General features: G+C 37.3%; 1 protein-coding gene across 1 annotated transcript; it reads right to left on the reverse strand.

The window, feature by feature from the left end:
- Positions 1–800: 800 nt before the first annotated feature.
- Positions 801–26,907, reverse strand: SH3TC1 (SH3 domain and tetratricopeptide repeats 1). The gene is made up of 17 exons (XM_074147866.1): positions 26,700–26,907; positions 24,915–24,989; positions 22,553–22,680; positions 19,840–19,945; positions 17,877–18,020; positions 17,031–17,208; positions 16,154–16,227; positions 15,068–15,263; positions 14,014–14,141; positions 11,889–11,930; positions 8,654–10,333; positions 7,798–7,978; positions 5,099–5,249; positions 2,793–2,915; positions 2,342–2,492; positions 1,265–1,461; positions 801–1,031 (listed from the first exon to the last, which is right to left on the reverse strand). The coding sequence occupies exons 1-17, from the start codon at positions 26,905–26,907 to the stop codon at positions 801–803; spliced, it is 3,993 nt and encodes a 1,330-aa protein (XP_074003967.1).
- Between the last annotated feature and the right edge of the window lie 20 nt (positions 26,908–26,927).

Here is a 26,927-nt window from a genome sequence, read left to right on the forward strand (position 1 = left end):
AACATAATGTAGTTATATGTAAGACAGTAGGAAATGCTGTAATAAGTCATTGCAGACAATACTGACAGTTCACAAAAGGGTCAGTTAAAAAAACCACCCAGATAATTTGCCTTTGAAAAGAATGAAGAGGACTTTTACATGACCACTGAAGTCCACAAAGCTACAACTTACATATTACTAGGGACTTCAGTTCTGGTAACCAGTTATTACAACATGTACATAAGTGGTTTCAGGCACTAGTTAAGATTTATCTTCTAATTCCTGTAAGTACTGCAGTAGATTAATTTGATAGGAAGTGAGGGGTGATGTCTGGGCAATTGAATCAAACCAATTCTCAAACACCCCACCTAACATCTTTGTGCATATATTTTTATGACATCAAGTAAATACAATAGAGCTAGGTCATACAAGAACTAGGTAATGCAAAGAAAACCACATTTTATGGAGTGTTTTATCTCTGTAACACTTTATTAGATATTTTTCATTGCATTTATGCTTGATCATTTTCCAATATCCAGCTAGGCAGAATAGATAGCAAAGAAAAATTTAGTTAAAAAAAACTGTTGGGTTTTTGTTTTAGTTCACAGGCTGATCATTAAACAACAAGTACAAGACTGTATCTTGGAGACAAAGAAATGTAGTTCACTGTCATATAAACTGGTAATTTAGTCTGGGATGCTGAGCTCCAGCTTACAGCACATGCATAATGAGACACCGAATGCATTTTGCATTCTCCTACAAAGCCAGTGCAATATTTCTCTCAGTACTTCTGTAGTTGTCAGACTATTTTCCAAAGATGCTTATGAACCCTTATAGCACCGATCAGGAGCTAGATTTATTCTCCTAACATTCAACTCTGTTGCAAAGGTTCTTGCCTTTTGATAGAAGAAGAGAGACATTTCCCGATCCACAAGGAAGTTATGGTAGATGATTGCAAGTCTTGTGTAAATCTTCAGTTGAGCTTTTTTATTGCCCAGGTCCATGGCAGCAGCAAGTGCCAAATGATAATAGCCCGCTGCATCAAAGGGATCCTGAAATAAGAGACACAAAGATAGTACCTTCTATGGTATAACCAGTGTAAGAGGGCATAAAAGCTCAGTTTATTAGGTATCAAATGAGAATGACGTAGATTCTGAACTTCAGTAGGTTTTCCCACTTTATTATTTACATACTAAATGCATAAAACCAGAATGCAATAAACCCTGATGTTATGAAACACTACTCAGTATAACAATTTTCTGCAGCAGTTTTTGGTATTTCTTACCTTAAGGTCATAGAATATAATGTCTCCTAAGATCAAGTACACCTTGACATAATACAGCGTTTCCTCCTCAAACTCCAGAGGAGAGGAACAGAGGGACAAGGCCTTCAAATAAAAGTGTTCAGCTAGTTCACAGCGACCCAAATGATGATGGATGGCAGCCAGCCGATGGTAAGCTATTCGTTCATTTAGCTGATTTCCTAATGAGATAACGTACAAGTCAGGATAAAACCAAAGAGACAAAGGAGACAAATTGCCTCAAACCAGAATACATGTATGCTATTTTTTGTTTACTTCTATATGGTATTTGCTGATCTGTTCTTGAACAAAACTAACTTTGCTCAAGAGATACATGGCCAAAACCAGCCCCTTAAGAAAAATTCCACAGAATTCCTGAATTTCCCAGTGTAGGATTTGACAGTGTCTGGGATTTTCTTAATAAATACATTGATATGACATGTATATATTTACACACCCTGCACATACTTACAAAGAATACAAATAGATTATTTTGAAAGTATAGTAGCTAATGGGATTAAAGACTCCCTTGCCCCTCCCAGTACACACTTTACATCAAAAGTTATGACAAAAAGATGATTTTCAGGCTTATCAAAATGACCTGTGTGCATATGGAGGGGTGGAGGGTTCTTGAGCAGTCGAATGGCTCTCAAATTCAAAGAATAGTCATGTTGGAAACTACCCTATCGGTTTTGATTACTTTTTCCTAGGTCAGTTCACCAGCAAGGCTGTGAGCAAATCTAAAAGAAATATGACACTCAAAAGCTTCTCAGAACAATATTATTCATTAATATTACATCTTAGCTGTGAGAAGAACACTCAATTTGGATTTGGTAATCCCAGGTTTAATTCTGTGCTCTACCAAATGTTTTCCATCTGAGCTTGGAGTTAGGAGAGACAGAAATAGAGGTCCTCATTCTTGAATGAAAGTAAAAATAGCAGTGATAGATTTCTCACCAGGATTTCATAATGATACTGAATTCAAAGGAAGAAAGATTTTTAGAATTCTGTCTCATTTTGGAGATATCAGTAACATTCAGCTATAATTGAAATTGTTCTTACCTAAACTTACACTGAGCGTAAGAGATGCCTTTGCATATTCCAGACTTTCCTCATAAGCTTTCAGATTCACCAGCAACTCCACCAGTTTATTGCATAATCTGAGTTCGGTGTTTTTGTTGCCAGTCTTAACAGCAAGTGGAAGAGCCCTGTCCTGAAATACATAAAACCAGCTTAGGCACTGCTGAACTGCAGGATATGCACTAACAGGCTTCCACTTATGTCACATCAAGCAATTTCTGGTTTTATTTTGCTCTTTGCATAAGGCATATCTAACACCCAGGAGTTGCAACAGGTGAAATCTATTAACACCATGACTAAGTACTCAGCTGCAAGAGGTTATAAGGTTATAAATTGTTTGCTGAAAGGATCAGCTTTTGTTTCTGCATATGTAGAACACCTGCTGTGCTGGGAGGGTACATAACTATTGATGCAGTAGAAAAACTGCACAAACCCTGTAGAAAGTCACGGCTTTCTCCTTTTCCCAAGTACCATTGAAGAATATGTCTCCAGCAGCTTCAAACAATTCCATTCCTAAATTTGGATCCCCTGTGTAAAGAGCAGCATCCTGAGCAACCTAAAAAAAAAAAAAAAAAAGAACAAACAAACAAGGAATGGATAAAGAAAGAAAATCTTGGTTACTAGTTGGTAAAAAAAAAATCATAAATATTAGCAACTGAAAAAAGATCTTGTAAAGGCCTCTCGTTGTAAGATAGGAAAGGCTATTTTTTATGAAACCATGGTCTGTCTTTTTGGTACTCTGGTTTTGAGTAGGCCAGTGGCAGATGCTGAAGAAGGAACATAAGGACTTGGGCACATATTTTTATGGTGTCCCTTTTTCTGGCAATAGTACCCAGCTACTTTTGTCAGCACATCTCTCTAAAAACCAACAGTGCATTTGATAGCTGCAATATATTAAATTTGAATTAAATTGCACCTATCATGGAAATAAACTCTAATTGCAAGTTAGATATTGCTAACAGTGCAGATTTAAAAGCGTCTAAAGTGAATTCTGTAAATAAATGCAGCTCCACTATCTTGTTATTCTGAGATAAATAAATGCCATGTTACCAAAAAGGACTTCATGAAAGGCAGCATGCATCCTCCTCAAAGCAAGGATACCAGGATACTAAGTTACTGATAGCATTAGTAATGAGAAAGGGGGCTTGCACATGAAGCAAGTTGAAGAATCTTGCTTTGGTTTTAGAATCTTTAGTTTTTAAGTGACATCCGATTAATAGAAGTCCAGCTTTCTACTTCAGCACAAAGGCAGCAATCCTTTTCAGTCTGTCTTGGCTTCAGGCGCCTAAAGGCTCTATTGCATCACATTTTTGGAAGCCGTTTTACATGCAAGTTAAGATGTGATGAGTTGCACAAATTACTGGCACACTGGTCAACCTTTTAGTGGGCAGATTCCTGCTTTGAGGCTTTCCTCACGGAGAGGCACTGACTCTGCTCTTAATACCGGGTTCCATACATGCACAGTATGGAATACACATGCCTGTCCCTGGCCCGCTCCTCCTCTTGGAGGAAATAAAGCAGATGGAGAAAGCCATCCCACATGCTGATTTGGCTTTGCACTGACTGATTTGGGGGCTATCAGCTAAAATCACTTAGTAAAAGAAAAAGAAATAACAGGCCTATAACACAGTCCCTTCCTGTAAGCACATTTATTCAGTTTTCCTGGTAAGTATTCAAAAAATCTAACTTAATTGAGAGAAAATTGTGTCTGAGTACACATTTTTCTGCTTCTTTGTAGGTTTTTTCAAAACATCTTAACAACAGATGTGTGATTATTTTATTTAGAGATCGTGTTTTTTGTACCACTCACACACCAGCCAAGACTCAGATCGGGTACTGTATACGTCCTGCGCTACAAGACAGCACTGCCCCTTACAATGGGAGAAAAGTATTTTTAACCCCTTTACAAAAGCAAGAAACTAATTCCCCAAATGCTTCAGTGAATGGCTAGAAGCCAGTTAGACGACAGAGTCAGACCTGGGCTGCAGTGCAGCTCTGAGTAGGACTCCAGATCATCCAGTTTCAGCAGCCACAAGGGCTAGATCCCTGTTTCAGGTCATCTTTCAGTCTGTGTTAGCACAGCAGTAGAGGCAGCAGGTCCCAGCTGGTCTGAGAGGTGTGCCAGCCACATGCCCCCTCTCTCACTGTTGCAAAGGCAGCAGCAGCAGCTCCAGCTGGCTCTGTGCTGTGCTATGCACAGCCACAGAAGGAAAGCTTTAGATGCTTTGGAAACGCTTCCTGAAAAAGCTACTCTGTTTTTCTGGGGATCTGTCCCACAAGCCAGTATGCTAAGATGATGTCCTAAACTTCTAAATCTCCTTATCTCTTCCTCTCCTCTCTTTTTTGGGGGTGGGTAGGGGTGGGAGCATCTGTCAGTCTGGTTTTGGTAAATTTGGCCGAAACTACAACAGATGATTATTATCTCTTATGCACCATCATGTAGCACGCATACATGGTTCGATTGCTGTGGTGCTGTAGAGCTGGTAGACGGTGAAGAAATACACAGAATTTACAACAGAGCAGGCACTAAGAAAGGTCACAGCCCAAAATCTTTCCAGAGTCAAGCAACAGATTAAAATGGAGCACCACCAGAAAATGCTGAGACTTTCAGCTGTGAAGCATTAAGCACAGAACATCAGTTAGCAAAATCTCTGGGATCATTATAATGAATTACTTATTCTCCAAGCCACCTGCACCATGTTGACAACATGTGCATGCCTGTAAGTGTTGACAACATACCTGAATATAAAGATCCACAAGTTCATTCTGCCTCAGAATGTAATATATCTTTCCTGCCCGTAGCCAAGCATATGCCTCTTTCTCTTTTTTCTGGAGATCTATAAATATTCCAAGGCTTCTTTTGGTATATTCCAGAGCTGACCTGTAAGCCCTGGAACAGGGGAAGACTGCTTATCACTGAGGGGTTCTTCAGAATTGGGAATGTTTTTCTTCATAATGAAAAAAACTTTATGTTAATATAAAAAACATATCTGTTTCCTCTAGTCAATACACAGCTATAATTTCTCAATTATATTCCATTAGCAACTAGCAAATTTGGTCTTCCTTTTTTGTTCAATCTATGTTTCCTGTTCAATTGTTATCACATTATATTCTTTCAGGATATCTTATTTTAGATGTGTCCTTCTCCTACACCTCAGGCTACTGACAGGTGGAAAAATCTGTCCTCATCTTTAGCTCTTTATTATTTATCATTATCTTTAATGATTATCATTTATGGCTTTTTCCCCACAAACCTCAGAAAGAGGTTGTATCTGTAAATATTTTTTTTTTTCTAAATATCACCTAGGCCTCAGACTTAAGCACAACTCAAACTAATCAGCATTTGTAGAAAACCTTGGAGGCGGATGGACAGACCTGATCAGTTCTAGAAGCACTGAAATTATCAGGTCACTGGGCAGTGCAATTTTCTTCAAGTGTAAAGGCACTGTGCTCTCAGAAGAGTGGTCATACTTTTCATTAGAAAGACCTGTAAGATTGATTGAGCTCAGGGTGCTTTACACCAGACACAGAAGCCCTAGACTTCCTTATTAAATCCTTCTCTGTCTTATGATAGACTCGCATCAGCTTGACCTGGTGTATTTTCCTCCAAGCACAAGACACAAACATATTGAAATACAACATGAACTGCGCAGTTACAGTGAATCTTTACATAGCACATCCTTAGAACAGCCTACTTAGACCTCCAAAAAGATCCAAAACAAACCTACAAGTAATGCTCTCCCCAGTATTTCGCTTTATCAAGACTTTAGTTCTGTCTCAACAAGGTATCTTGACTGAGGGGGGGCGGGGGGGGTGGGGTGGGGAGTTTTTACCACATCCTGATTCTTACATAAATTGAAGAGACCTGTCACTCCTTTTATACTCATAAGAGGAAGTAAAGATGCTCTGAACAAGCCTGACGTTTCAGTCTTTTCTTTGCTAACAAGCTGCTAACATGAGGAAAGGCAAGGTAGTTAAAGTAGTCCAACTCAGCCCAATTACTGAATGCCACTTCCATCCCTCCTTCAGATTTTTTGCTTTTACAGCAGACATATACCAATCCATAAGCAGCACAGCAACCGGAATGGGTCAGGCTGTGTCCCCTGGTGTGGCCACAGTAATTTACAATGGAGGTGGTGACACCAAGGACATCACTGTTCTCATTACTTCATCATAGACACATATCCTTGTTACTTGGGACTGTTAACTGAAAGAATACTGCAATATTATGGTCTAATATCATATTGAGTACATGTCATTATCCAGTAGCCTGCAAGGGTTACACAGCCAATATTTGGGACCCAGGCTTCTAGATGAGAAGCAGGGAGTTGGATGTGATGATCCTCATGGGTCCCTTCCGACTTGAGATATTCTACGATAAATTCCATGTTCCATAATAAATGCACAAAAAGCAGCAGCATCCCCAACTAGTGAAAACCTTCTTCAAATTCCAGGTAGTTTGAATTTTTAACCAACTCCTTTGTTTTCAGCCTCTCCAAAGGCTTTTCACCAACTATTTCATTAAACAGCAGTGAACAAAGCAAAATAAATTAGGTGACATATTAGGAAAGTTAGAGGCTTGGACTGCAGCCACTTAGAGCTTAAGTAAATATCTACTCTCTTTCCAAAAATGAGGATATTTTTTCCATCCTTACTGAGGTATGCATGAAAATACCTGAATCTGAAGTGACTCCCTGAAGTAATATACAGTAAGAAAAAAAAAAAAGAAGAAATCAGACAAAGCTGCCTTAAAAAACACTTTTAAAATTGTCTAGAGAAACCTGTACAATCCCCCAGCACCTGTTAGTTACTATGAATTGACTTGTGCAGTCTGTTTTTTCAATACAGCAAAGGAAAAAATTGGTATTCTGAAAATAAGAGCAGTATAGAAAATGCTGGAGACTGACACTATGCGGTTTTGCACATAGGCTTTGTGCTTTTGTAAGTTTTGGAAAAAAAAACCCAACCCCACAACATTTCCTCAAAGAGAAACACTTACATAGAGACAATTTGATGTCTGACCTGCTTGGAATATGTAATTTGATCTCTAATGGAAAAGTTGTCTTGTAAAACTCTGTCATTGCAAACAAGTCACCTGCCAGCAATAATCCTAGAGCTATAGCAGTCATCAAGAGTTGCATAACATATAATACTTTTTAAACGTATTTAAACAGATTTAAAAATTAATTTAGCTCTTGAACTGGTGCTAATCCCTGATGAACATCTTGTTCTTCCTTGGGAGATGATAGTTACTTAAAAAAAACCAAAACACACAAGAGAAGTCTCCACTAGCAATGAACCCTTCGATTCTAGTAAAGTGTATTGGCAAAGTAGAATTTAAAAAAAATCAGTCATATTTAGCTGTTGCAAAAATTGAGATCCTTTAGCATGACAGAAAAGTTACAATCAGAATAAAGCAGTCATTCAGCATGTCTTACCTTTCTGTTCCTAAAGACAAATAGAGTTGACTAATGGTTTCCAAAATTTGTCCCTCCAGAACTTTGTTGGACATCTTTCTAGCTAAAGATAGCTGATATTCATTGTAGATGACACACTGAGCCTCATTGGGAACAACTGTACTGTAGAACTGACACAGCAGTTTAATTACTTGTAGTTGACCTAGGAGAATAGATTTGAAATACTACCATGAATCTTTATTTTAAAATGAAAGATGAAAGTTAGTTTTAAAATAATTCATTCTTACTGTTTCACAAATTCAGCACAGTTAATGAATAACAATGTAAAATTAATAACAAAAAGATTCCACTGCCAGTTTCTTCACCCCCAAAGTTAACAAAGAGGTTACTTCAAAGTTGATCTCCAAAATAAAATAATAAAACAGTTACATTACCTATATAAGCTGCCTTAATCATGGTAGCAAGAATAAATAAAGCATGGGTCTTCAAATACAACTATATGATGCAAAAGTAATTCAGATTACCGATTGTTTTCATACCTTTAAATTCGAGTCTAGTGATATCATAACTCTTGTAAATATTATTGAACATAGAAATGTCTAAACTTTTTACAGATTATTTATTTTTTGCTTAACACTTCATTTTCTCTATTGTTTCTGAAAAACTTAGTTGCCACCAAAAGACCAAGCCAACATGTATTTATTTCTCTACCATTATGGGACAGAGCAAAGATTTCAATCGCTTTGGTAGCTATCACGTAACATGTTGTTTAAGGAACAACCATAACATACCTAGGAACAACTATAATGTGCCTATATAACAAACATTCCCAAATGGGCTACATTTCATAAATTTAAGAGAAAAAAAAGGTACTTACTTTCCAGATGACTTGTCTCCATTGCAACTAAAAAAGCCCATTCGTAATAAAACCTTCCTTTTTCTCTTTGAGTTCCACCAACATAGTAACATCCCAACTGAAGGAGGACTTGGATAAAGTCTTGGCCACAGTCCATACTTGGAAGTTTGGAGAACAGCTTCACTGCCCTGATATAATAATGTTCTGCCAGCTTGCTGGCTGCTGCATGCAGGCAGAGTGCCCCAAAATTAGCCAGGGCTACAGCTTGGTTATGGGTCATCTCAGTTTCCTCTGAAAGACGCAGTGCTTTGTAGTAGCTCTCAGCAGCTTCTTTTGTATTGTTTGTTCTTTTCAAAGCTATAGCAAGCATATTATAGGCGATGCCTAGTTGTTGAGCATTGCTCCATGAAGAGTCAACAACAGCATTTAAAATGGCTAAAGCCACATCATATTGCCTGTAAAGAATGTATAACCAAGCAAGTGAAACCAAGTAGTTAATAGTTTCCTCTGGCCTGGCAGAAACGTCAGCATCCAGTGCTTTCAACATGTAAACAATGGCTTTTCCATACCGTTTGTGGTGACTGTACAGTTTTGCTAAGCTAAGGTAGATAGTGCTGCATAGTCCTGGCTGTTCATTAGTGAGCACAGAGGAAAGTGCTTGTATGAGGTAAGGTGCAGTTTGGGATGGGAGTATTTGTCTGAATTTTCTCAGGCCGTAGAGCTGGGGAGCATTTTTGATGACTAAATCAATCCTTTTCAAGGAATCCGCTAAAGTATTTGAGCTCTGGGAAGAGGCAACCTTTATGCAACTTAACACAATGTGCGGCAAGCACTTTTCATTGTAGGACTCTGCTAGTTTGAAATAACAGTTGTTTGATAAGTTGTTTTGTAAACCCAAGTCATTAAGCAACAGTTGAAACCTTTCCAGGAACGGCAGCTCCTCTTCATGCTGTTTGTGTGCACTGTAATGTTTTGCCAGCAGAAAGCATGCCCTTGCCTCTGCATGTTTGTTCTGGCTCAAAATTGCCCTCTTCAGAGCATACTTTAGAATATCTGACTCCAGGTCAGTGCTGCAAATGTAGTTGGGAATTCCCATGAGAAGAGACGTAGCCTTGTCAAAAACATAAGCACATTTTTCTTTGTTCTTCTGTGTCAAGTAGATGACCGTTAGATTTGTATAAAGAGCAATTACAAAGTACAAATCACTAAACCCTCCAGCTACTGCTCCCAATGCTTCCTCAAAATACACCCGAGCCTGGGAAAACTTCAGCTTTTTAACACTGAGCCTGCCTAAGAGAAAGCACAGCCTTGCTAATGCCCAGGACTTACCTGCTTTCTTTGCTGCTTCCCTTGCTAATCTAAAAAAGCCAACCAGTTCTTCTTCTTCTGAAAACCCATAAAACATGCTATTGATAAACGGATAAGAGAAATCATACAGGTTTTTGAAGTTTCTGTCATACTCTTCCCTATTTAAGAAGAGTATCAATGACTCAAAGACATCAGATGCTTGAACATCATCTTGACATATGCGGAAGCAAGGTGGAGGAAAGGTTTCTGTATTTGGAGGGCTAGCAGAGTCCTTTCCTTCAGTACTTGGCTCTTCTGCCTCGATGGCCTCCAAATTCTTGAAGTTCCTCAAGAATTCTTCTATCTTGCCATTCTTGCTAGTAGATCCTGTGCTAGAATGTGAACATGGAATTTCTGAAATTCAAAAATAAATTACAGATCACAACTTCATGTGTGCATGCACACAAAGATCTTTGATAGACCAACAAAAAATATCAGTAGAAGATGCTATGAGGAAAACACAATGTAAACATATTTCACTTTCTTAACAGTATGTCTAGGAGACAAGCCAGAGGTGGGGAAAGAGAGATCAAGAAGGATCAGGAAGGAACAAGTGTGGGAGAGTGGAGAAGTGGGGATAAACGGGACTTGCACACATAAGCAGGTTGCTGATCAGTACGCTTGCCTAGCCAGGCCCTGTGCCTGATCCAGCACTAATCCAACTGAAGTCCAACATTAATTCAAACTGTTTTGTGCCTGAGTGTATACTCAATATGTGCTGAGGGCATATTTTCTCTTCTCTATGGGTACGTGAGAGAGAGATCTGTCAACGAATCAATAAGCAGAACACCAGAATCCAGAAAGACCCAAGGTCTGGACTGGAGGCTGGTTAAAGGGCCCAAGGTCAGAGCACGGATGGACTTGAAGTCTAAGGTAACTGTGAGTTTCAGCATGTGAGTTGAATAAGGGCATGCCTACATCCTGATAGAAAGCTAAGGCGGGTTAGCCAGCGAGGGTGCGCAAGACTGAGCTTGTTGAAGTCCGACATGGATGCTGTGAGGGTGCCTGCAAAGGTCCTGTTCTCCTGTCCGCATTATCTCTGTGTGGCCAGCCATACCTGTGTAATAAGATCTCTTCTTTCTATCAAATACCAACCCTGATTCTCTGCTGGCACAGATTAACTTTCTCAAAATTACTAAATTGGTGGTCATTGATCCACCAATGTGGATTCTCCAAGCAAATTCTCCTAGTACTGACATTGCTGAATATCTTACAAATATAAGAAAGAGATATGCCATCACTTCTTTAGTCTTTCTACTGTTATCCAGCCAAGGTAATAGGGCAGGGACTAAGGGCATAGCTTGCAGTTATAGTCAGTGTAAAGCTTACAGCTGCATATCAACAGGAGCTTATTGAAGCTGCAGATTTAGAGCTCATTTTCCTTAGAATCTCATTTCTGAAACTGTTCAGCAGAATCATAAATATAAAAATTGGTATTTAGGAAAATGTAGTACAATATACGTAATGATAGTTACAGCTTAGCATCTAAATGCCAAAGGGAAATAATTCTGCATCCTCACCAAAATATCTCCTTTGAGAAATATATTTATGGGATGAAGTTTTCTAGCAGATGGAAAATCTGCTGGAATTCAAAATTGGCACTTGTCAGGTGCCCCATAAACAGTATTTTGCCCTGTTAAACAATGGGGGGGGGGCGGGCAGAGTTTGGGGTGTGTGTCTGCAACAGCAGTAAAAATTAGTCATAGAGTTTGCAGTTGGATAGCAAAGTCCAAGAAAGACTTCTGATATCACTGAAAACCCACAATGTCTTACAGCAAAACCTAGGAAAATAAACAATAAGAGAAGAAAGTTAGAATGTGAAGAGACATTAGAAAGAGAAAAGCTGGCAAAGATACAAAAAAAAGAAATCAGAAGTTGCTTTAATTTTACATAAAAATTGAAGTATTACCATATTCATGAGCTTTCTGAAGTTCTTGTTCTTCTAATCGGTCTGTAAGAAAGAAAAAGAACATGTTATTTATGGTATCTTGGTTCTTTCTCAGTTTTAAATATCCTAAAATAAGGCTATTTTTAAGTTTGGAATTCTTTCTGTCAGAAGAATTGGATATGTCCCGGAAATTTAGAAGATGAGAGATTTCGCAGTCTGACCCAAAGGTGACAGATACCAGGGACTTACCATCCTGCTGATACAGTTCACTGCGTCCTACACGGTTGGAAAGCATCACTGCTGCATTAAAATACAAGCGGCAGCACAGATACAATCATTCCCCACAACCCACCCCCTAAAATGAGGTAATGAAAAACCCTTAATATTATTGAAATAAGTTTTAGCCTCACTCCCAGGGTGGGGAATAATTATTTAGGGTAGTTTGTGTAGATCAGAGTGTCATTTTTGTGGCCATTCCAATAGCATGCAGATGAAAAATCTGCATCTGAATCTATCTTTTAATACTAGACATTACTACTACAGATCTAGTTTTAGATGTTTAACATAGAACATCTGTAGAACATTTAAGAATTACTATTTTGTTTAGAAGATATTTCTCAAGGTATTTCAGTTGTCATGCTGCATTTTAGGATTATATCCTCTGTCTTTCATACACTAGATGAAATTCTGAGTGTACAAAGAATATATGTAAAAGCAGAGGCTCACAGAACTAGGTCTATTTCAGCTCATGGAAAGCTATTTTGCTTGCCTTCAGGAGTGACCTCTCACTGACTATTTACTTCTGGATCTCCTTTCTTTAAATGCTTTCCTGTGGACAAATGCCACAGATGTTTACATCTAAGTCATAGCGTAATGCTCTGAATATCTAATAGGGGAAGTGCTCACAAGTAAATACTTCCCATTAGGTTGATGTAGACGGAAGGAATCAAAAACCCATTTATTCAGATCGCACAACAAAACACCAAGTGAATATTGAAAATGCTTGCTCCAGGCGAGTCATGTTGATTGATTGTACATTTTAAGAGGAAAAAAAAGTGATAAAGATGGTACTATTAGCTAGGGAAGATGTGAAAAAAAGTTGGCACTTGTAAAAATTAGGGAGAAGACAAGATGTGGTGAAAAAAGTGCAACAGGCCAAAATAGCAGTATGTCCATTATGCCAGTGAGATTATTTTAGTAACAAATAGAGGTCTGAGCTTTTGTTCCCAGGCTTTTCATCTGAGCAAGAAAGGTGAGATGTGAAGTCATTTTGTGTATTGACAAGAGTTTCATTTTTCAACTCAGGCCTGACATGCTTTAGTTATTATTCACACACACACTTTAATTTGAGGAATTAAATCAATGTGCCTGAGTTAAACCTACACAACCAGCTCCTTTCAAATTGGAGCCTGCAGGCCTTTCTCTTAGGATACCACTAATGCAGATAAAACTGTGTATGCTTGTCAAATATCTAACATCACCATGGAGCAGCCTGTGGTGAGATAAGAAATTGCTGCTCCTGTTCAGCAAGACAATTAAATTACACTGCCTTAAACTAATTGGAATAATTGGGGTTTGACCTTTATAGATTTAGTGTATGTAAAGCATGAGCATTTAGAGAAATAACAGCTCCATCAGAGATGCAGTTAAAAGTATATTTTTTGCTTTGCATGAATAGATGTTGCTTTTTTCTATACTTTTGAAAGTTAAATCAAGCACAAAGAGGTGTATGTTTGCATTAGCTGTCAATAATTATTATGCTACCTTTCCTAAGATGAATGAAAAGCCAGCAATATTTGGGTGAACATATTGCCTTTTATAATGCAGCACTCTTGACATTTGAAAGCTTATTCAGCTCAATAACAGAGTTTTTAAAACCCAGCTGTTTAATTCACTGAAAAAAAGGACAAAAGATTTGTAAATGCTCTGCTGGGAAAAGTCTTGCATCAGCAGGAAAGTAGCAAAGATGATATAAAGGATTTTTACATGCCATATCTATGATCAAACTGAATACCAAGATATTTCTAAGTAGGTGTAAAGGCTGGAATGTCATTGAAATTGAAAAAAAAAATAAATCAGTTATAACAGGGATATAGGAACTGCATGTGTATCTTGTGCAGTAAAAAGGAGTAAAACTCATACTTACCTATTTGATACACAGAGCAGACATCCGTGATGGAGGTTTGTTTTAACAAATGTATGACTTCTTCCAAATTTTTTTCTTTTGAAAAAAAAGATAGCTCTTCTGCTTCAAGAAAATCCAGGTCCTGTGGTCTAACAAAGAAAGGAGCAACTTTGAAAGCAGACTTGGCTTAAGGAGCTCAGTGCATCAGCCAAATTTGAGCTTGTTAGAGAAACTAATACTATCTTTACATTATAGGTCATACTGTGTTCAAAATTAGTAACAGTCATATTTATAAAATACATACAAACTGATGATAGCTATGCTTACAGCTAACAGTTTCTGCCATATCGAAGTAAGCTATATGTCTATCTGTGCTGTGATATAGCACTTTATGACACAATTTATTAGAAGCACAAATCTTTAAGGACATTATGGTATTGATTTTTCCTAATATACGCTTAAAGGTATACATCAAGTGAACCTGTGAACAACATTTAAGAACTCCTTATTTCAGCATGCAAACAGTCCAGGCGTATTAATAGGAGCAGCCTATTTACATGGTGCAAATGAATGCTGAAATGCACACTTTTTACAGATTTCTGTCTGCTTTACGAACAATTATTTGTAAAAGGAGGCTCATTTGAAGCAAGTTAACACCTGTAATTGAGGGTACTAGCAAAAATAGAGTTTGGATGCTTTAACATCAATTTTGACAGACCAGCAAAAATGGAATCTTCTGTAAGAGTAAAGCTTCTTGGATCTTGTGATCCAAAGAATAGATGCAGAACCAGGGATAGCAGCTACAGCAACCCCTTTTCCTCAGTGACAAACTCAGGTAAAGGCTGATAACATTTTCCACCGTTTAAGCAGACTTCACATTCCAATTTCTTTGTATTTGTTTTGACTGATACACACTATGACGACTCCCATTTAAAAAAACAAACAAACAAAAAACCCCCAAAAAAGCAAACAACCAAACAACCAAAACCAAACAAAACTGAGTTTAACATACAGTATTTTAAAGATTAAGAGACAAAATTCCTTTTTGCTTAGGCATTAAATACATATAACTTACTTAGTTCTAGATAAGTCCAGTTTAACATGACTTGTTTTTACAAAACCTATTTGGCCAGTAAACATATGTCTTCCAAGAAACCATTCCATGCATTCAATGAAGTAGCCAAGGATCTCAATTTTGTCCCCTTCCTGGAAACTAATCTCTTCCAACACAATACTTTCATAATTCATCACAGCTAGACAGGATCCCATTGCTGTGTAATAGGGAGAGAAACAGTGTTTGCAGATAAAGTAATTTAACAATACAAATACACACAATAGAATAGCAACTCAGCAGAAGAACATATTTAGCAAAAAGACATTCCTGGAACTCTCGAGTTACACATCCAATGCAGCAAGTTTTAAAGCATCCAAACCTAATCATCTTGTTTTCAGCAATTATAATTGTAAATAACAGCATAAAACTCCTCAGTTCCCAGCCATTAGACATGAAAGTCTAAAATGTCTTCAAAATTCTAGCGAATTTCATCATGAAGTAACAAAAAGAACTGGTTTAATTCCCTACTTTTCCCTTTTAATAGTGGACTCTGAACTTGGGCCAGAGTAAAAACCTTTGAACCTTTTACCTAAGGTAAAAATCCTTATTAGAGAAATATAGTTATAGAACATTCAATACAGTATTAAAACAAACACGTGGTAGAAAACAAGTGATATTTACTCTCTAACCTCAGACGATCTGTACAAGTTTTATTTCTCTGGCAGTATACGTGTGAAATATCCACAATAATCACATAGGTACATTGTCTTATTTTTTAAATTTCTTGATAAAAATCTACAGAGGCATCCTCAAATGAGTTATTCTTTGCTAATTTGTGTACCTACTTAATACAAAATATAGGAGAAAAAAAGGGCAGATATAAGACATCAGTTTTTAACTCAACTTAGACATGTTTAGCCATATGTTTTGTAAAACCCTTTTGTCACAGGCATTGCTAATTTTACTGCAATATAATTTTGAAAGCTGTTTTCCCGTCCTAGTAAAATGGGGAAAAAATATTGAAGCTTTCAGAGTCTGTCCTAATGAAAGCATGGAATAAATTGGGTTATTTTTTTCCAATGCTGATGTTCAAATGAAGTTTCTTACCAATATTCTTGATGGATTTAGATTCAGTTTTGTGTGCAACTTCAATAGGATTAGAATACATTCTAAGAAACCATCTGAAAGTAGAAAAAGAAATTAGTGTATGAAACACTTCAGTAAGTGTTGTGACAATAACATTGATATCTTAAATCCACTGAAAAACAGATGCACCCCTCCAACAATTGTCCTTCAGTTTCAGCCTGTACACTTCAGACACAGCTATATTTTGAGTAATATTTAGTAGTAAAAGAAGTGCTAGTTCAGTCAGTCAAACAAACCTGAGAAAGTCATGCTATTTCTCCCTGCCCAAGGTGAATAGAAAAATTCCAGCTTTTTAACTACTAAGGGCACCAAAAATGAATTATTTTCTGGTGATTCCTGAAGCAAATCCACTGATAATTTCATTGTTATAATTTTGACTTTATAGCAATTACGAGCTTGGACATGAATTTGGAAACAAACTGCATTACGGAAGTAGATGGCTCCTGTCAGTAGTGTTGAGTAAAAACCACTGCTAGCCTGTTATCATCCACACTTCCAAGCATCCCACCTGTTACCCAGCCATGTTTCCAAGCATCCTGAAAAATGAAAATTCTCACTTTGTATTATTCTAGAAACGTTAATAGATTTTATTTCAGACTGAGGAAAAAATCCACAGTACGTAATTCACAAGACAGGAAACCATCTTTAAATGGTTCTCTGCAGGCATATGGATTAATTTCAGTTGTATAGTATAGAAGGAAACAGAGCATTTGTTCTTGGTGTTAATGGAAGATGGATGTTCTGTAACAAGCTACCAACTAGAGACATCTGTGTCTAAGCAGACTTGTTCATATGAAACATATGCATATGAAATAGGTATCTGGAGTTAGGTACCTACTGATGAAAAGGGATCAATGGCTCCAGAGAAGCACTAGACAGTAAGGTCTTGTCACCATCCACAGATCCACCTATTACATCTTCAGTAAAAGACCCAGTCTCCAAATAAGTGTTTATTTCATTGTCTGTAGCCGTTATCTTTCTTATCAGGTTGTCTGGACATAAAACAAAAAATGCCCCTAAAAAGAAAGCAGTGAAGCAGATGTCATTTTATGCAATGTTTTAGTGTCATACAAGCTTTAAAACTCACTTCAAGAGGATCAGTAATATTCAGAGATTCAAAATCTGAGATTTCACAAGAATTTTCTTTCCGATTGTTCAGATATTCATACTTTTCTGTCTAGTTTCTCTTTCATTAGAAATATAAAATGCAGAGCTGAGGTGTTCATTGAAGTGTAGAGCCGTCTTCTGCTGCACACTTTGTGTATTCCTGTTGCAGTAATCAATGATGCGTCTAGCACATCACTGTCTGATGATGGCAGCAGGTGATGCTATTTATGAGAAGCACATGAGCCTAGCAACTATCTGTAATCCCACTCCTGGACATCTCCAGCATCTGCAATAATATTAAGCAAGTTGGAATGTACATCCCTCCCTAATCCTTTTGGACCCATTTATGGACCAATAATGAATTTCATTAATCACTTGAATTTCTTTAATCACTTTATGATCCCACTGAACCCAGTCTGCGTTTGTTCCTTTCTCTTCTCTTTCTGGTGCATTTCCAGTGAATAGATTTAAATTTCAATTTACATTAAAATTCTAAAATCAAATATTAAGACCTATTCAAATACTTAAAGAAAGATACTTCTCTAAATTTAGCCTTGGCATGTATGGTCTTCCTTACCTTCCTGTACTAACAGGCTTCTGTACATCAAATTTAATGATTTTTCATTTATACAGACTTCAATGCCTGCTTCTTCCTCCTCTTGAGAATAGAGCCAGAAAGATTGATCTAGGAATAAGTTCTCCATGCAATGATTTATAAAACCTAGAAAGAAAAATCCAATTTGTTTTCTTTGCAGTTTTACAGTATTATACAAGAAAATAACTTTTCAGTAAGTCAGGGACTGGGGTAGGCATTCACATAACTCCATTATTGCTTAACCCACAATGTATAACTAGTTTTACTACATAGCATTGACTATGAAAAGTTACATCCATTAAGTCGCATGCATTACAGCTAATTTTAATGCTTAGCTCTCACAAACTACACCTGAAAGACGCACAACTTTTTTGTGCCCAATCCTGCTGAAAATGGACCCTTACAAGGTTTCCCCATGGTTTAAGCTGCACTTGAAAGGTTTGGAGTCTGAAAGAGGTAATCACTAGGAAGCTTTGAGCAACAGGTGCTTAGCACCACTTAATAACAGATGACTGGAAATAATCTCAAAAAATAATCTCTTTATAAATTTCTGTTGCCTGATTCAGCAGTGCCAATTTATGCAGATATTGTGCCTGGGTATCTGATTCCTGGAATTTCTTTGGGACAGAGATGATGCTGCCTACCAGGGTCATGTAAATCACAAGGAAGTAGTGCTTTAGCTTAGAAACTGGGACTCCTTACATTAGGATTTAGGGATTTCAAAGCTATGTGATAGTTTCAGGGAGATCTGAATTGGTGTATCATAATTGTCATGGTATACATAGTAGATTATTACTTAAAGGGCCAACATTAATACATTAAAAAACCCTTTGTGCAAAAATTTATGGTGAAGAAGCGTGGACAGATCAGTGCATAAGTTGCTACTCTGCTATTTGGAACTTGCTAAATCAATTCCCTATTATCCACAGCCTTGCCCAAGAGGAAACTTCACCTTCTCGTGCTTTCTCTGCAAAATTAAATTGAAGCAGTACTTTTTCTAGTTCTCTATGGAGCATTTTAAAATACAAAATAGCAAATAAATAGCAAATGTTAAATTAAAAATAAAATTCATTATTTTAAATTGGTCTGATGAAAACAGGCAAATTGAATAGTAATGCACATGAGCTCTCCATCCACAGAGGAAAAAACTTGGGTGAACAAAATGGAAACAAAGATCTGATTCAAATGCTGTTCTTCAGAAAAGACCTGTGAAGTTATAGGATGTTAAAAATGGAACTCAAATCAATGGCATCCCATTGTTACAGACACATGCTCAAGATTTAGAAACAGAACTGAAGCATGCAGAGCATACAAAGCAATCTTTGCTTTACTTGGTATTTCCTCTGAAGCCTTAGCAACTCTTTCCAGTTTGCTTACTACTATTCAGGAAAGATGTTGAACAACTAGAAGAGTCTAGTGGGAAGCATAGTCAGAGGTCTAGAAAATACACTCTGAAGAGGGGTTATAGGAATTAGGGCTGATTTTCCTAGTGAAAACAACATGGAGTGGAAGTGCAGGTTAGAAGTCTCCAAATTGGTATTAGCATGGTGCAAAGGAAGAAAAGTAACCTCTATCTCTACAGTGAGCAAGAAGAGCTGTAAAAGCATTTAAGTTGCAGCACAGGTTAGACTTTAGGACAAAAATGCCTGGATTGGAATAGACTGCTTAGAAAGAAGATATGACCCGATTCTGGAGTATCTAACTTAGACAAGCCATCTGCCAGGAATGATAGCCACTACCTGCATTGGGACAAAGGCAGGTTCTCCTGGAGGGTCTCACCAGCCCCAGACTAGTACCCAGTTCAGGAACATTACTTACTGCTATGAGGAGTTAATACAAAGAATTTCAAAATCCTGTTCAACGAGTTCCCAGTCAATCAAAAATTGTGTGCAGAGGAACAAAAAAAAAAAGCATATTGAACTGTTGTATGGTGAAACAGCTTTACCCAGTGAGTGGTAGGTTAGGAACTTCCATATTTCTTCAAAAGTTTTAAATGTCACCACTATTAGATCTTGATCACTATGAATAGACAGCAGTCTGGCAGAGAGCTCCTAAAAAAAAAAAAAAAAAATCAAAACCAATACTTTATTTACAGTTGTACTTTACTCAAGTACAATTTCTCACTAGGTAACACATGCTAAAATGCTATGTATTAAGACGGATAAAAAACTCATCCAGGATTATAGGTATATGAGATACCTGTTCTTTAACACATACCTACAACATACAGTGAACCAAGCTTTAATCTGATTTTTTTTTACCATTTGTACCAAGAGCTCCAGTGAGGTTAATTTTCAGGGGAATTAAGACCTCAAGACTGGCCACACCGAGTGAGACTAAAGGCCTGTATGGTTCAGACACGTTTATGTGGAGTGTCCAATATTCTCTCTTTAGAGTGTGAAAGCCAGGCAAGCATCTAGGGGTGCTTTCCAAGAATACCCTCTTAGCACAGAGCAATTTACAGCTTGGAAACTGCCTTTGCCAGGCATGTGGGCATTAATAATTGATAGTGGAAAAGGTTTCTTTTTGTTTGTTGGTTTGGTTTCTTTGACTTAAAATTTCTCTAGCTAACTGGAGCTACAGTAAATTTTTAGGATCCACAACATCCTGCTGTTAGGTTACCCTCAGATCTCTGTAACATATGAAAGCACACCTCCTTTGATGCATCTTTAAACCATGGTAGCTTCAGTCTTGTTCCAGGGTAGACATTGAATAGTCATTCCCTCATTGACTCTTTCTATGCTTAAGAAAATATACTGGAGTTTTTTGGGTGGTGTTTTTTTAAAGATGCAGTAAGATCCTCATTTGTATTGGTTCGTGGTGCTAGAGTAGCATTAAACTGTGCATTTAACAAAGATGAGCAATGATCATTGTAAATTATAATGATGGATTTTATGAGGAATTTCAGAAATACTATGAGGGAGAACTACATAAACCTTCAAATAAGTGAAAGAAATACACATTTTGATAGATTCTAGCCGAAAAGTGGTAATATACAGTCTGGCTGCACTTCGGTTAGCTTAAAATCAGGGCTCTCCAATGATGCTGGCTACTGTATTCCAGGGAAATACAAAGAATTATGGCAGTTTGAGACAAGTATCTGAACCAGTATCTCAGAGAATAAATCAGGGGCAAAGCTAACAGATATAGTGCTACTGTATGATTTCCCAGCACTGTACCCTTGCTTCCATCACATCAAAGTTGAAATGCATCTAAAACAATTTAAGGACTGATCAAGAAACTGATTCTAACTCAGGGGGGAGGGGGAAGAAATTGTCCCTCAAACATTTTCTGTAATGTGAGCAAGATGGAACTGATCCACTGTTTTTGTGACTGTTATATCATGATTTAAAAAGAATTAACTCAGATCTTTTAAACTTCTGTATTTTCAATTCACACAACATGAACAGATTAAAATAGTAATTCTTTTTTGAAAAGTCCGACTTAAGCCTCTTCCAACAGGCATGCCTCATCACTGCTTTGATCTTCTGCATGCCCCTTTCTACACTTGATTAAATATTAACGAGAGCCTGAAATCTATTAATAAATTGCCAACACATGCTAAAATATCTCAGCCTCAAGGGCTTTATGCGCTGCTGAATATCAAAACAACATTCTAAGGAAACTTATCATTACAAATCTTGCTTCCTTCAAAGTCCTTTTCCTAGTCTGTTTCTAATAAGGCCACAAATCTATTCTATTTGTATGCTGTTTTCCTTCTCCTCCTGATCCCTTCTCCCTTTCTCCGTCTCCCCCTAAACAAAAGCCAGAGCAGAGCAGCAGGAGTACAGACTGTTTTCACAGCCACAGAAATCAGCAGGCTGGTGATACAGAGTTCACAACACATGAAAGGAAAATCATGTAGGAACACATGCATCTGAGAGTCATAAAGCCATAACTAATTAAGATTTCAGTGCTTGGCTTGCTCGAGAAGTAGGCTGGAACTCATGGCTCAGACAAAAAAGGGACACCAGAGGTCAAACAGTATCATCCTGCTTTTTCATCAAGAGGAAAGGGGAGACTTTAAATTCTATTTGTAGCAAACCTCATAGCTTGTAGAAGACAGGTTTCCTATATACAAACAAATTAAAGACAGTAATAAAAATATGCTAACCCACTTGTGTACTATTTAAAGCTATAGCCATCTAGCCCTAGGAAGTCCAATATTTATGCTATTCTCCTTCAGACTTCCTCTTTGGCTTAGCAGCGGGCTTCCCGGGTAACCTACAAACCAAATGGCTCCAAGTGGCTGGAAACTGAAGTGAAGACTCAATACATTGAAAAAAAAAACAACAACAACAACAACAAAAAAAAAAAAAAAACCAACAAAAAAACGACCAAACAACCCAAAACAACCAGAAAATCATTATTTCCTTTGACAGAAACCCAATCAGAACATATTTAAAATAAAAACCCTTCAATGCCTTATTTAGTTGGATTCATTTATTTCACATCAATTTGGTGTTCCAGTGTTTTCCAATGGCTTGATATTTCTAATGTCTCTAGATGGTTTTGGGCCATGGGAAACTCTGGTCACTGAACTCAAGCATACAGCATGTAGGTGGAAATAGGACCCAAAGATCTCACAGATTATTTCAGTAGCAGAGAGCGTATTCTCTGAATACATAAATTAATTCCCAAGCAATTGACTGACTTACACTGAAAACTGCCATCACTTCCCTGCTGTCATTTTCCAGAAGACGGAGCTGCCCTCTGAGCTGTTTTTGGAGTATGGGATCAGGACATCCACTCTTTCGTTTTACCATCGTTAGCTTCAAGGAGATATCTGGAGAAGGATATGTATTTACAGGGCTACAAATTCTGTGAATCAGCTTTGGAGAACCAGAAAATCCCTCAAAATTATAGAATCCACATTAGGAACTAATTTTTTAGGTTCAGAGACAGACACACAGAAAATTGACCTACGCATGTTTCTTTTTCATTTTTATTATCCAGTAGAGATAGTAGCCTAGCCTGAAACACAAGATTTTTTTCAGTTGCATAGTAAAGGCTACAGCTATACAAAGGAGAGTGATGTGAAAGTCTGTAGAAATTTTGGGAGACAACTGACACACTTGGGGATGGAGAAGAGAGAAGAGGAAAGAGGCAAGCAGATTGGTAATCTAATTAGACAGCTCTATGGGCATTGAGAACATGCCCAGATTTCCAAACATCCCATGCATATTTTAAAAACTGAGGCAAACAGATACTGGAACAAAAAAAAAAAAAAAAAAAAAAAAGATAGTTCAGCATGCTGCAACTCTTTATGCTAATCTTAAATTCGTGGTTATCTGACATGTCACCCCCACTACTTCAGAAGGCTTCTATAAATTAAATATTGAAAAAGCTGTTTCTTAGCTGAGCTGGTTGAGCAGTACCAACCAAGATAAATAGTCCAACTAAAAGCTCACTTACATGATTCCCCCAGCACATCTCAAAGCAGCTAAATACCTCTTCCCAGATCTTGACATCTGTTTACAAGAAGCTTTTACTGCAGCAAAGGATACAGTTTCAGCTAACTTCTCCCAGATAAAGAGGATCTTTGATAAAGCTACTTTCATTCCATATGTCTGTTAATTTAACTCAATAACAGTAAATCATATTCATAAGTTTTCAGATACCCAGATGGGCCCATATAAGCCTACAATACCCACTCAGGAAGAATTCCAATTGCAAGTATGCAAATAGGTCACGCTTGCAGCAATAAATGGGATTGTTGTACATCCCCAAAATATTCCAGCTCCTCTGAGTTTCACCTTTTAATCGGGCAAAAAAGATATTTTTCGCATTCTAGTCTAATATGCTGCATCTTAATCTGTTTTCAGAGGGCTTCCTATGTACAACTCCAGGAACTCTGTGATGACTTGAGTCTAAATTACCTGTTACTTTAAGGTCAAGAAGGGTGGCTCAGAAATACAAAGCAGTGTTACTGAATTACAAGACCTCTCTGTTTAAGCTGTGGTCATACAGTCAATTGCTAGTACAAAGAACATAAACTAGAGTCTTTGAATGTTACTCGGATCACTGTTCAGTAACAGTATTCCTGACATTTTCATTTTACCTGAAGCCATAAATGATACTGGCACAAGAGAAGACTATTACTTAAAAATATACATTTTCTTTTACATAATCAAATTGACTCCAAGTTAAATTGTGTTTCTACAGTTACATATTTAAATTTTATATAAAGTTAATATTACTGACATAATGATTACATTGAATTAAAACAACTGAAATATGGCTGCTTCTGCCAAAAGAGCTATTAATAATGCCTAATGGAAATGAAACATGGTTCAAAACCCCACTGCATCTATGGCAATCTTCCTGTCTGCTTCTGTGAGCTCTGATCCATATCCCCAGTAAAGAAGAACTCCAATTCTGTACAAAGTGAGACAAATAGGTACATAAGCACAAATAATTGAACTACAAATAACCATATGCCTGGGGGAGACTCTCTACCACTGATGTGATTTGTCAGGTCAAGCCAGACAGCAGAGTGCACACCAGTGTTGGTTTTTTGATGATTATTTCTCTTCCTTCCCAAGAAAGAGAAGGGAAATGTGACTAGACCATCAATGTCATGAGCGCTGCAGAAGGGAAGCCTGCTGTACCTACTTACTGAAGAACTGCTCTCAACTGCAACTTCATTGCAAATACAGCATTAAAAAAATAAAAATAAAGACATGGAAAGGCCACACACTTAAAAATAAGACATTAGAAGAATTGAAATTAAATAAAGTAGGCAGTGAACTTATTTGCTTTTCTTTTTTTATTAGACATTACAATACAGTCCATAAATTGTTTCTGGCTTTTATAGCAGTTAATAAGTTACTTCTCTCTTTTTATGAGAAATTCTCAACAAATCTTATGTAGAAGTTGGACACTTCAAGGTGCCATGAAGTATGTTATAAAATTGCAGGAGTGACTACTACAAATGTTGTTGTCATAGTTGTCTCAAAAAACAGTAAGCAATGAGAAAAGTATGATATTTAAAAGAAATGATGGAATAAAATGTCTTACCAGTTGGAAAATTCTCTGCTTGACTGGGAAGGATCCTTGAACTGACATTAGTGCATTTTTCACTTTGGGAACACTCTATTATGATAAATGAAAGGAATGGTTAAGTGCATTTTCTAAGTCCATATAAATCACACTGAAAAAAAACAAAACCCCACACTTTCAACTCCTTTGATGCATTGGAAAATTACTAAAAGAAAGTAAATACATTTTTCCCCTTTCTGCTATGCAATTGCCAAAACCACAAAAAGTGTCTGAAGATCATTTCTTCTACTGAGGAGGAAGGTAAATCTTGATTTCATCATTTTGATGTGAAGCTTCAAGATGATGGAGAATTGGTGGAAAGTTCACCTCTCAGGAAACTGAAGTCCCATTTAGTAGGGAGCAAGAGTTTGACTTAAATTTCCCTTGCACCTATACTAAAAGTGGCCTCCACCAAACTTCAGTTGTATAATCTGGCAATGATATGACTGCCTTGTACCAATTTATACATGGAGAGAAATAATCCTTCTCTTTATTTGTTATGATCTTAATAATTGGGAGGGGGTAATGTAAAAACAAGTGGTTTGAAGTTTTAGAAAAAAAGGAAAAATAAGTACTCACTTCAATCGTAATTTAATGGTTGATAAGGGCAATTAATTAGCAGATGGTTTTGGTATGTGAATTTGCCATTACTATTATCTCAATAGTACCAGATATGGACTTTCCTTGAAAGGCATTTATTGAGACATTAATATCCAGTGAGTAATATTTTATTTAAAAACTAAGCCTAATTTCTGTGGCTTTTAGGAAAAAGTAAAAAATATGAGTGTTTTATTACTCATGGGAATTTAATTTTAAATAATAGTTTGTTATTAAATTTGAGCAAAGCATAAGTCACTATAAATACATTTTAAACATCGAGACTGTTTAAAGTCCTGTAATTAGATTCAAAGACTTAACATGGACTCTGTGCCCCATTCCTAATTAATGGGATGACTTGCATACTTCTTGGAAAGCTGAAGAGAAACTTTATACTGCCCTGGGATGCTTCTACCTGGTATTCTTTTATGTCAGCAGAGTTGCAGTTGTGAACAGAAAGACATTGTCTTTCTGAGCCATAGGACATGCAATTTAAAACGAAACAGTTTTGCCATGATGGCTTGAAGTATTTTCACATTCAGAAAGCTCTCAGGCCTAAAGAAAGCATCTGGCCGCTGGTTTTAAAGACAGCCACCTTCGCCACTGCACTGCTCCAGCCAAAGAGGGTTTGACTTGCATGTTTTTACTGCATGAAGTATGTTTTCATTTGCAGAAAAATAAAGACAGTGTTACATCTTTTGCTGAAAAAATGGGAATCTGCATGTTTCTATTTTAATAAAAATTCTTAATCTAACACATCTTTGCTTCTGAATATTAGATATTATAGCAAAAAGAGCTAGAAAAAGTATTTGTATTTCAGTTTTCTGGCTCTTGGGTTCTGATAATTTTCTCAGCTCATCTTAACTAATAGATAATTCACTATCTGGATAGTCTGTCCAAAGTTTCCAAATTCATTTGTCTGTCCAAATTTCAGTACAGATCGTTTAATAGTCCAATCTATGCAGCATTGCCCAGGAGGAAATGAAATATACCTGTTTGCTTTGTTACATTTAACAGTTGTAGATGTATTCTAAAAATAGCTCAGCTGAAAATCACATGACAGTTCTCTCCTTGAGCACAGCAAACAATGTTTAAAGAACATAAGTAATTTAAACTTGAAGAAAAGTCAAGAGCAGAGTGACCAGGCTGTACTGATCAAGGTCTTACCCACTTGTTCTTGCAACCTGTCCATCCCACCTCCTTCCCCGGCAGTGCCGATGGCAGTATTGGTCTCCGCATGCTTCCAGTCAGAGCTCCACTTTCCCTGTTCCATTTCTCTCCTCTCCAAGTTCCTGTCTTTTTTTCCCTCAGGACCAGGGATGATGGTATTAGCACTGAGCACGGATGTGCTGCCTGCCACCGCTGAACTCTCCATAATTTGCAGTTCCTCACAGT

Source organism: Numenius arquata, chromosome 5 (assembly GCF_964106895.1).
Source record: "Numenius arquata chromosome 5, bNumArq3.hap1.1, whole genome shotgun sequence".
Lineage (NCBI taxonomy): Eukaryota > Metazoa > Chordata > Aves > Charadriiformes > Scolopacidae > Numenius > Numenius arquata.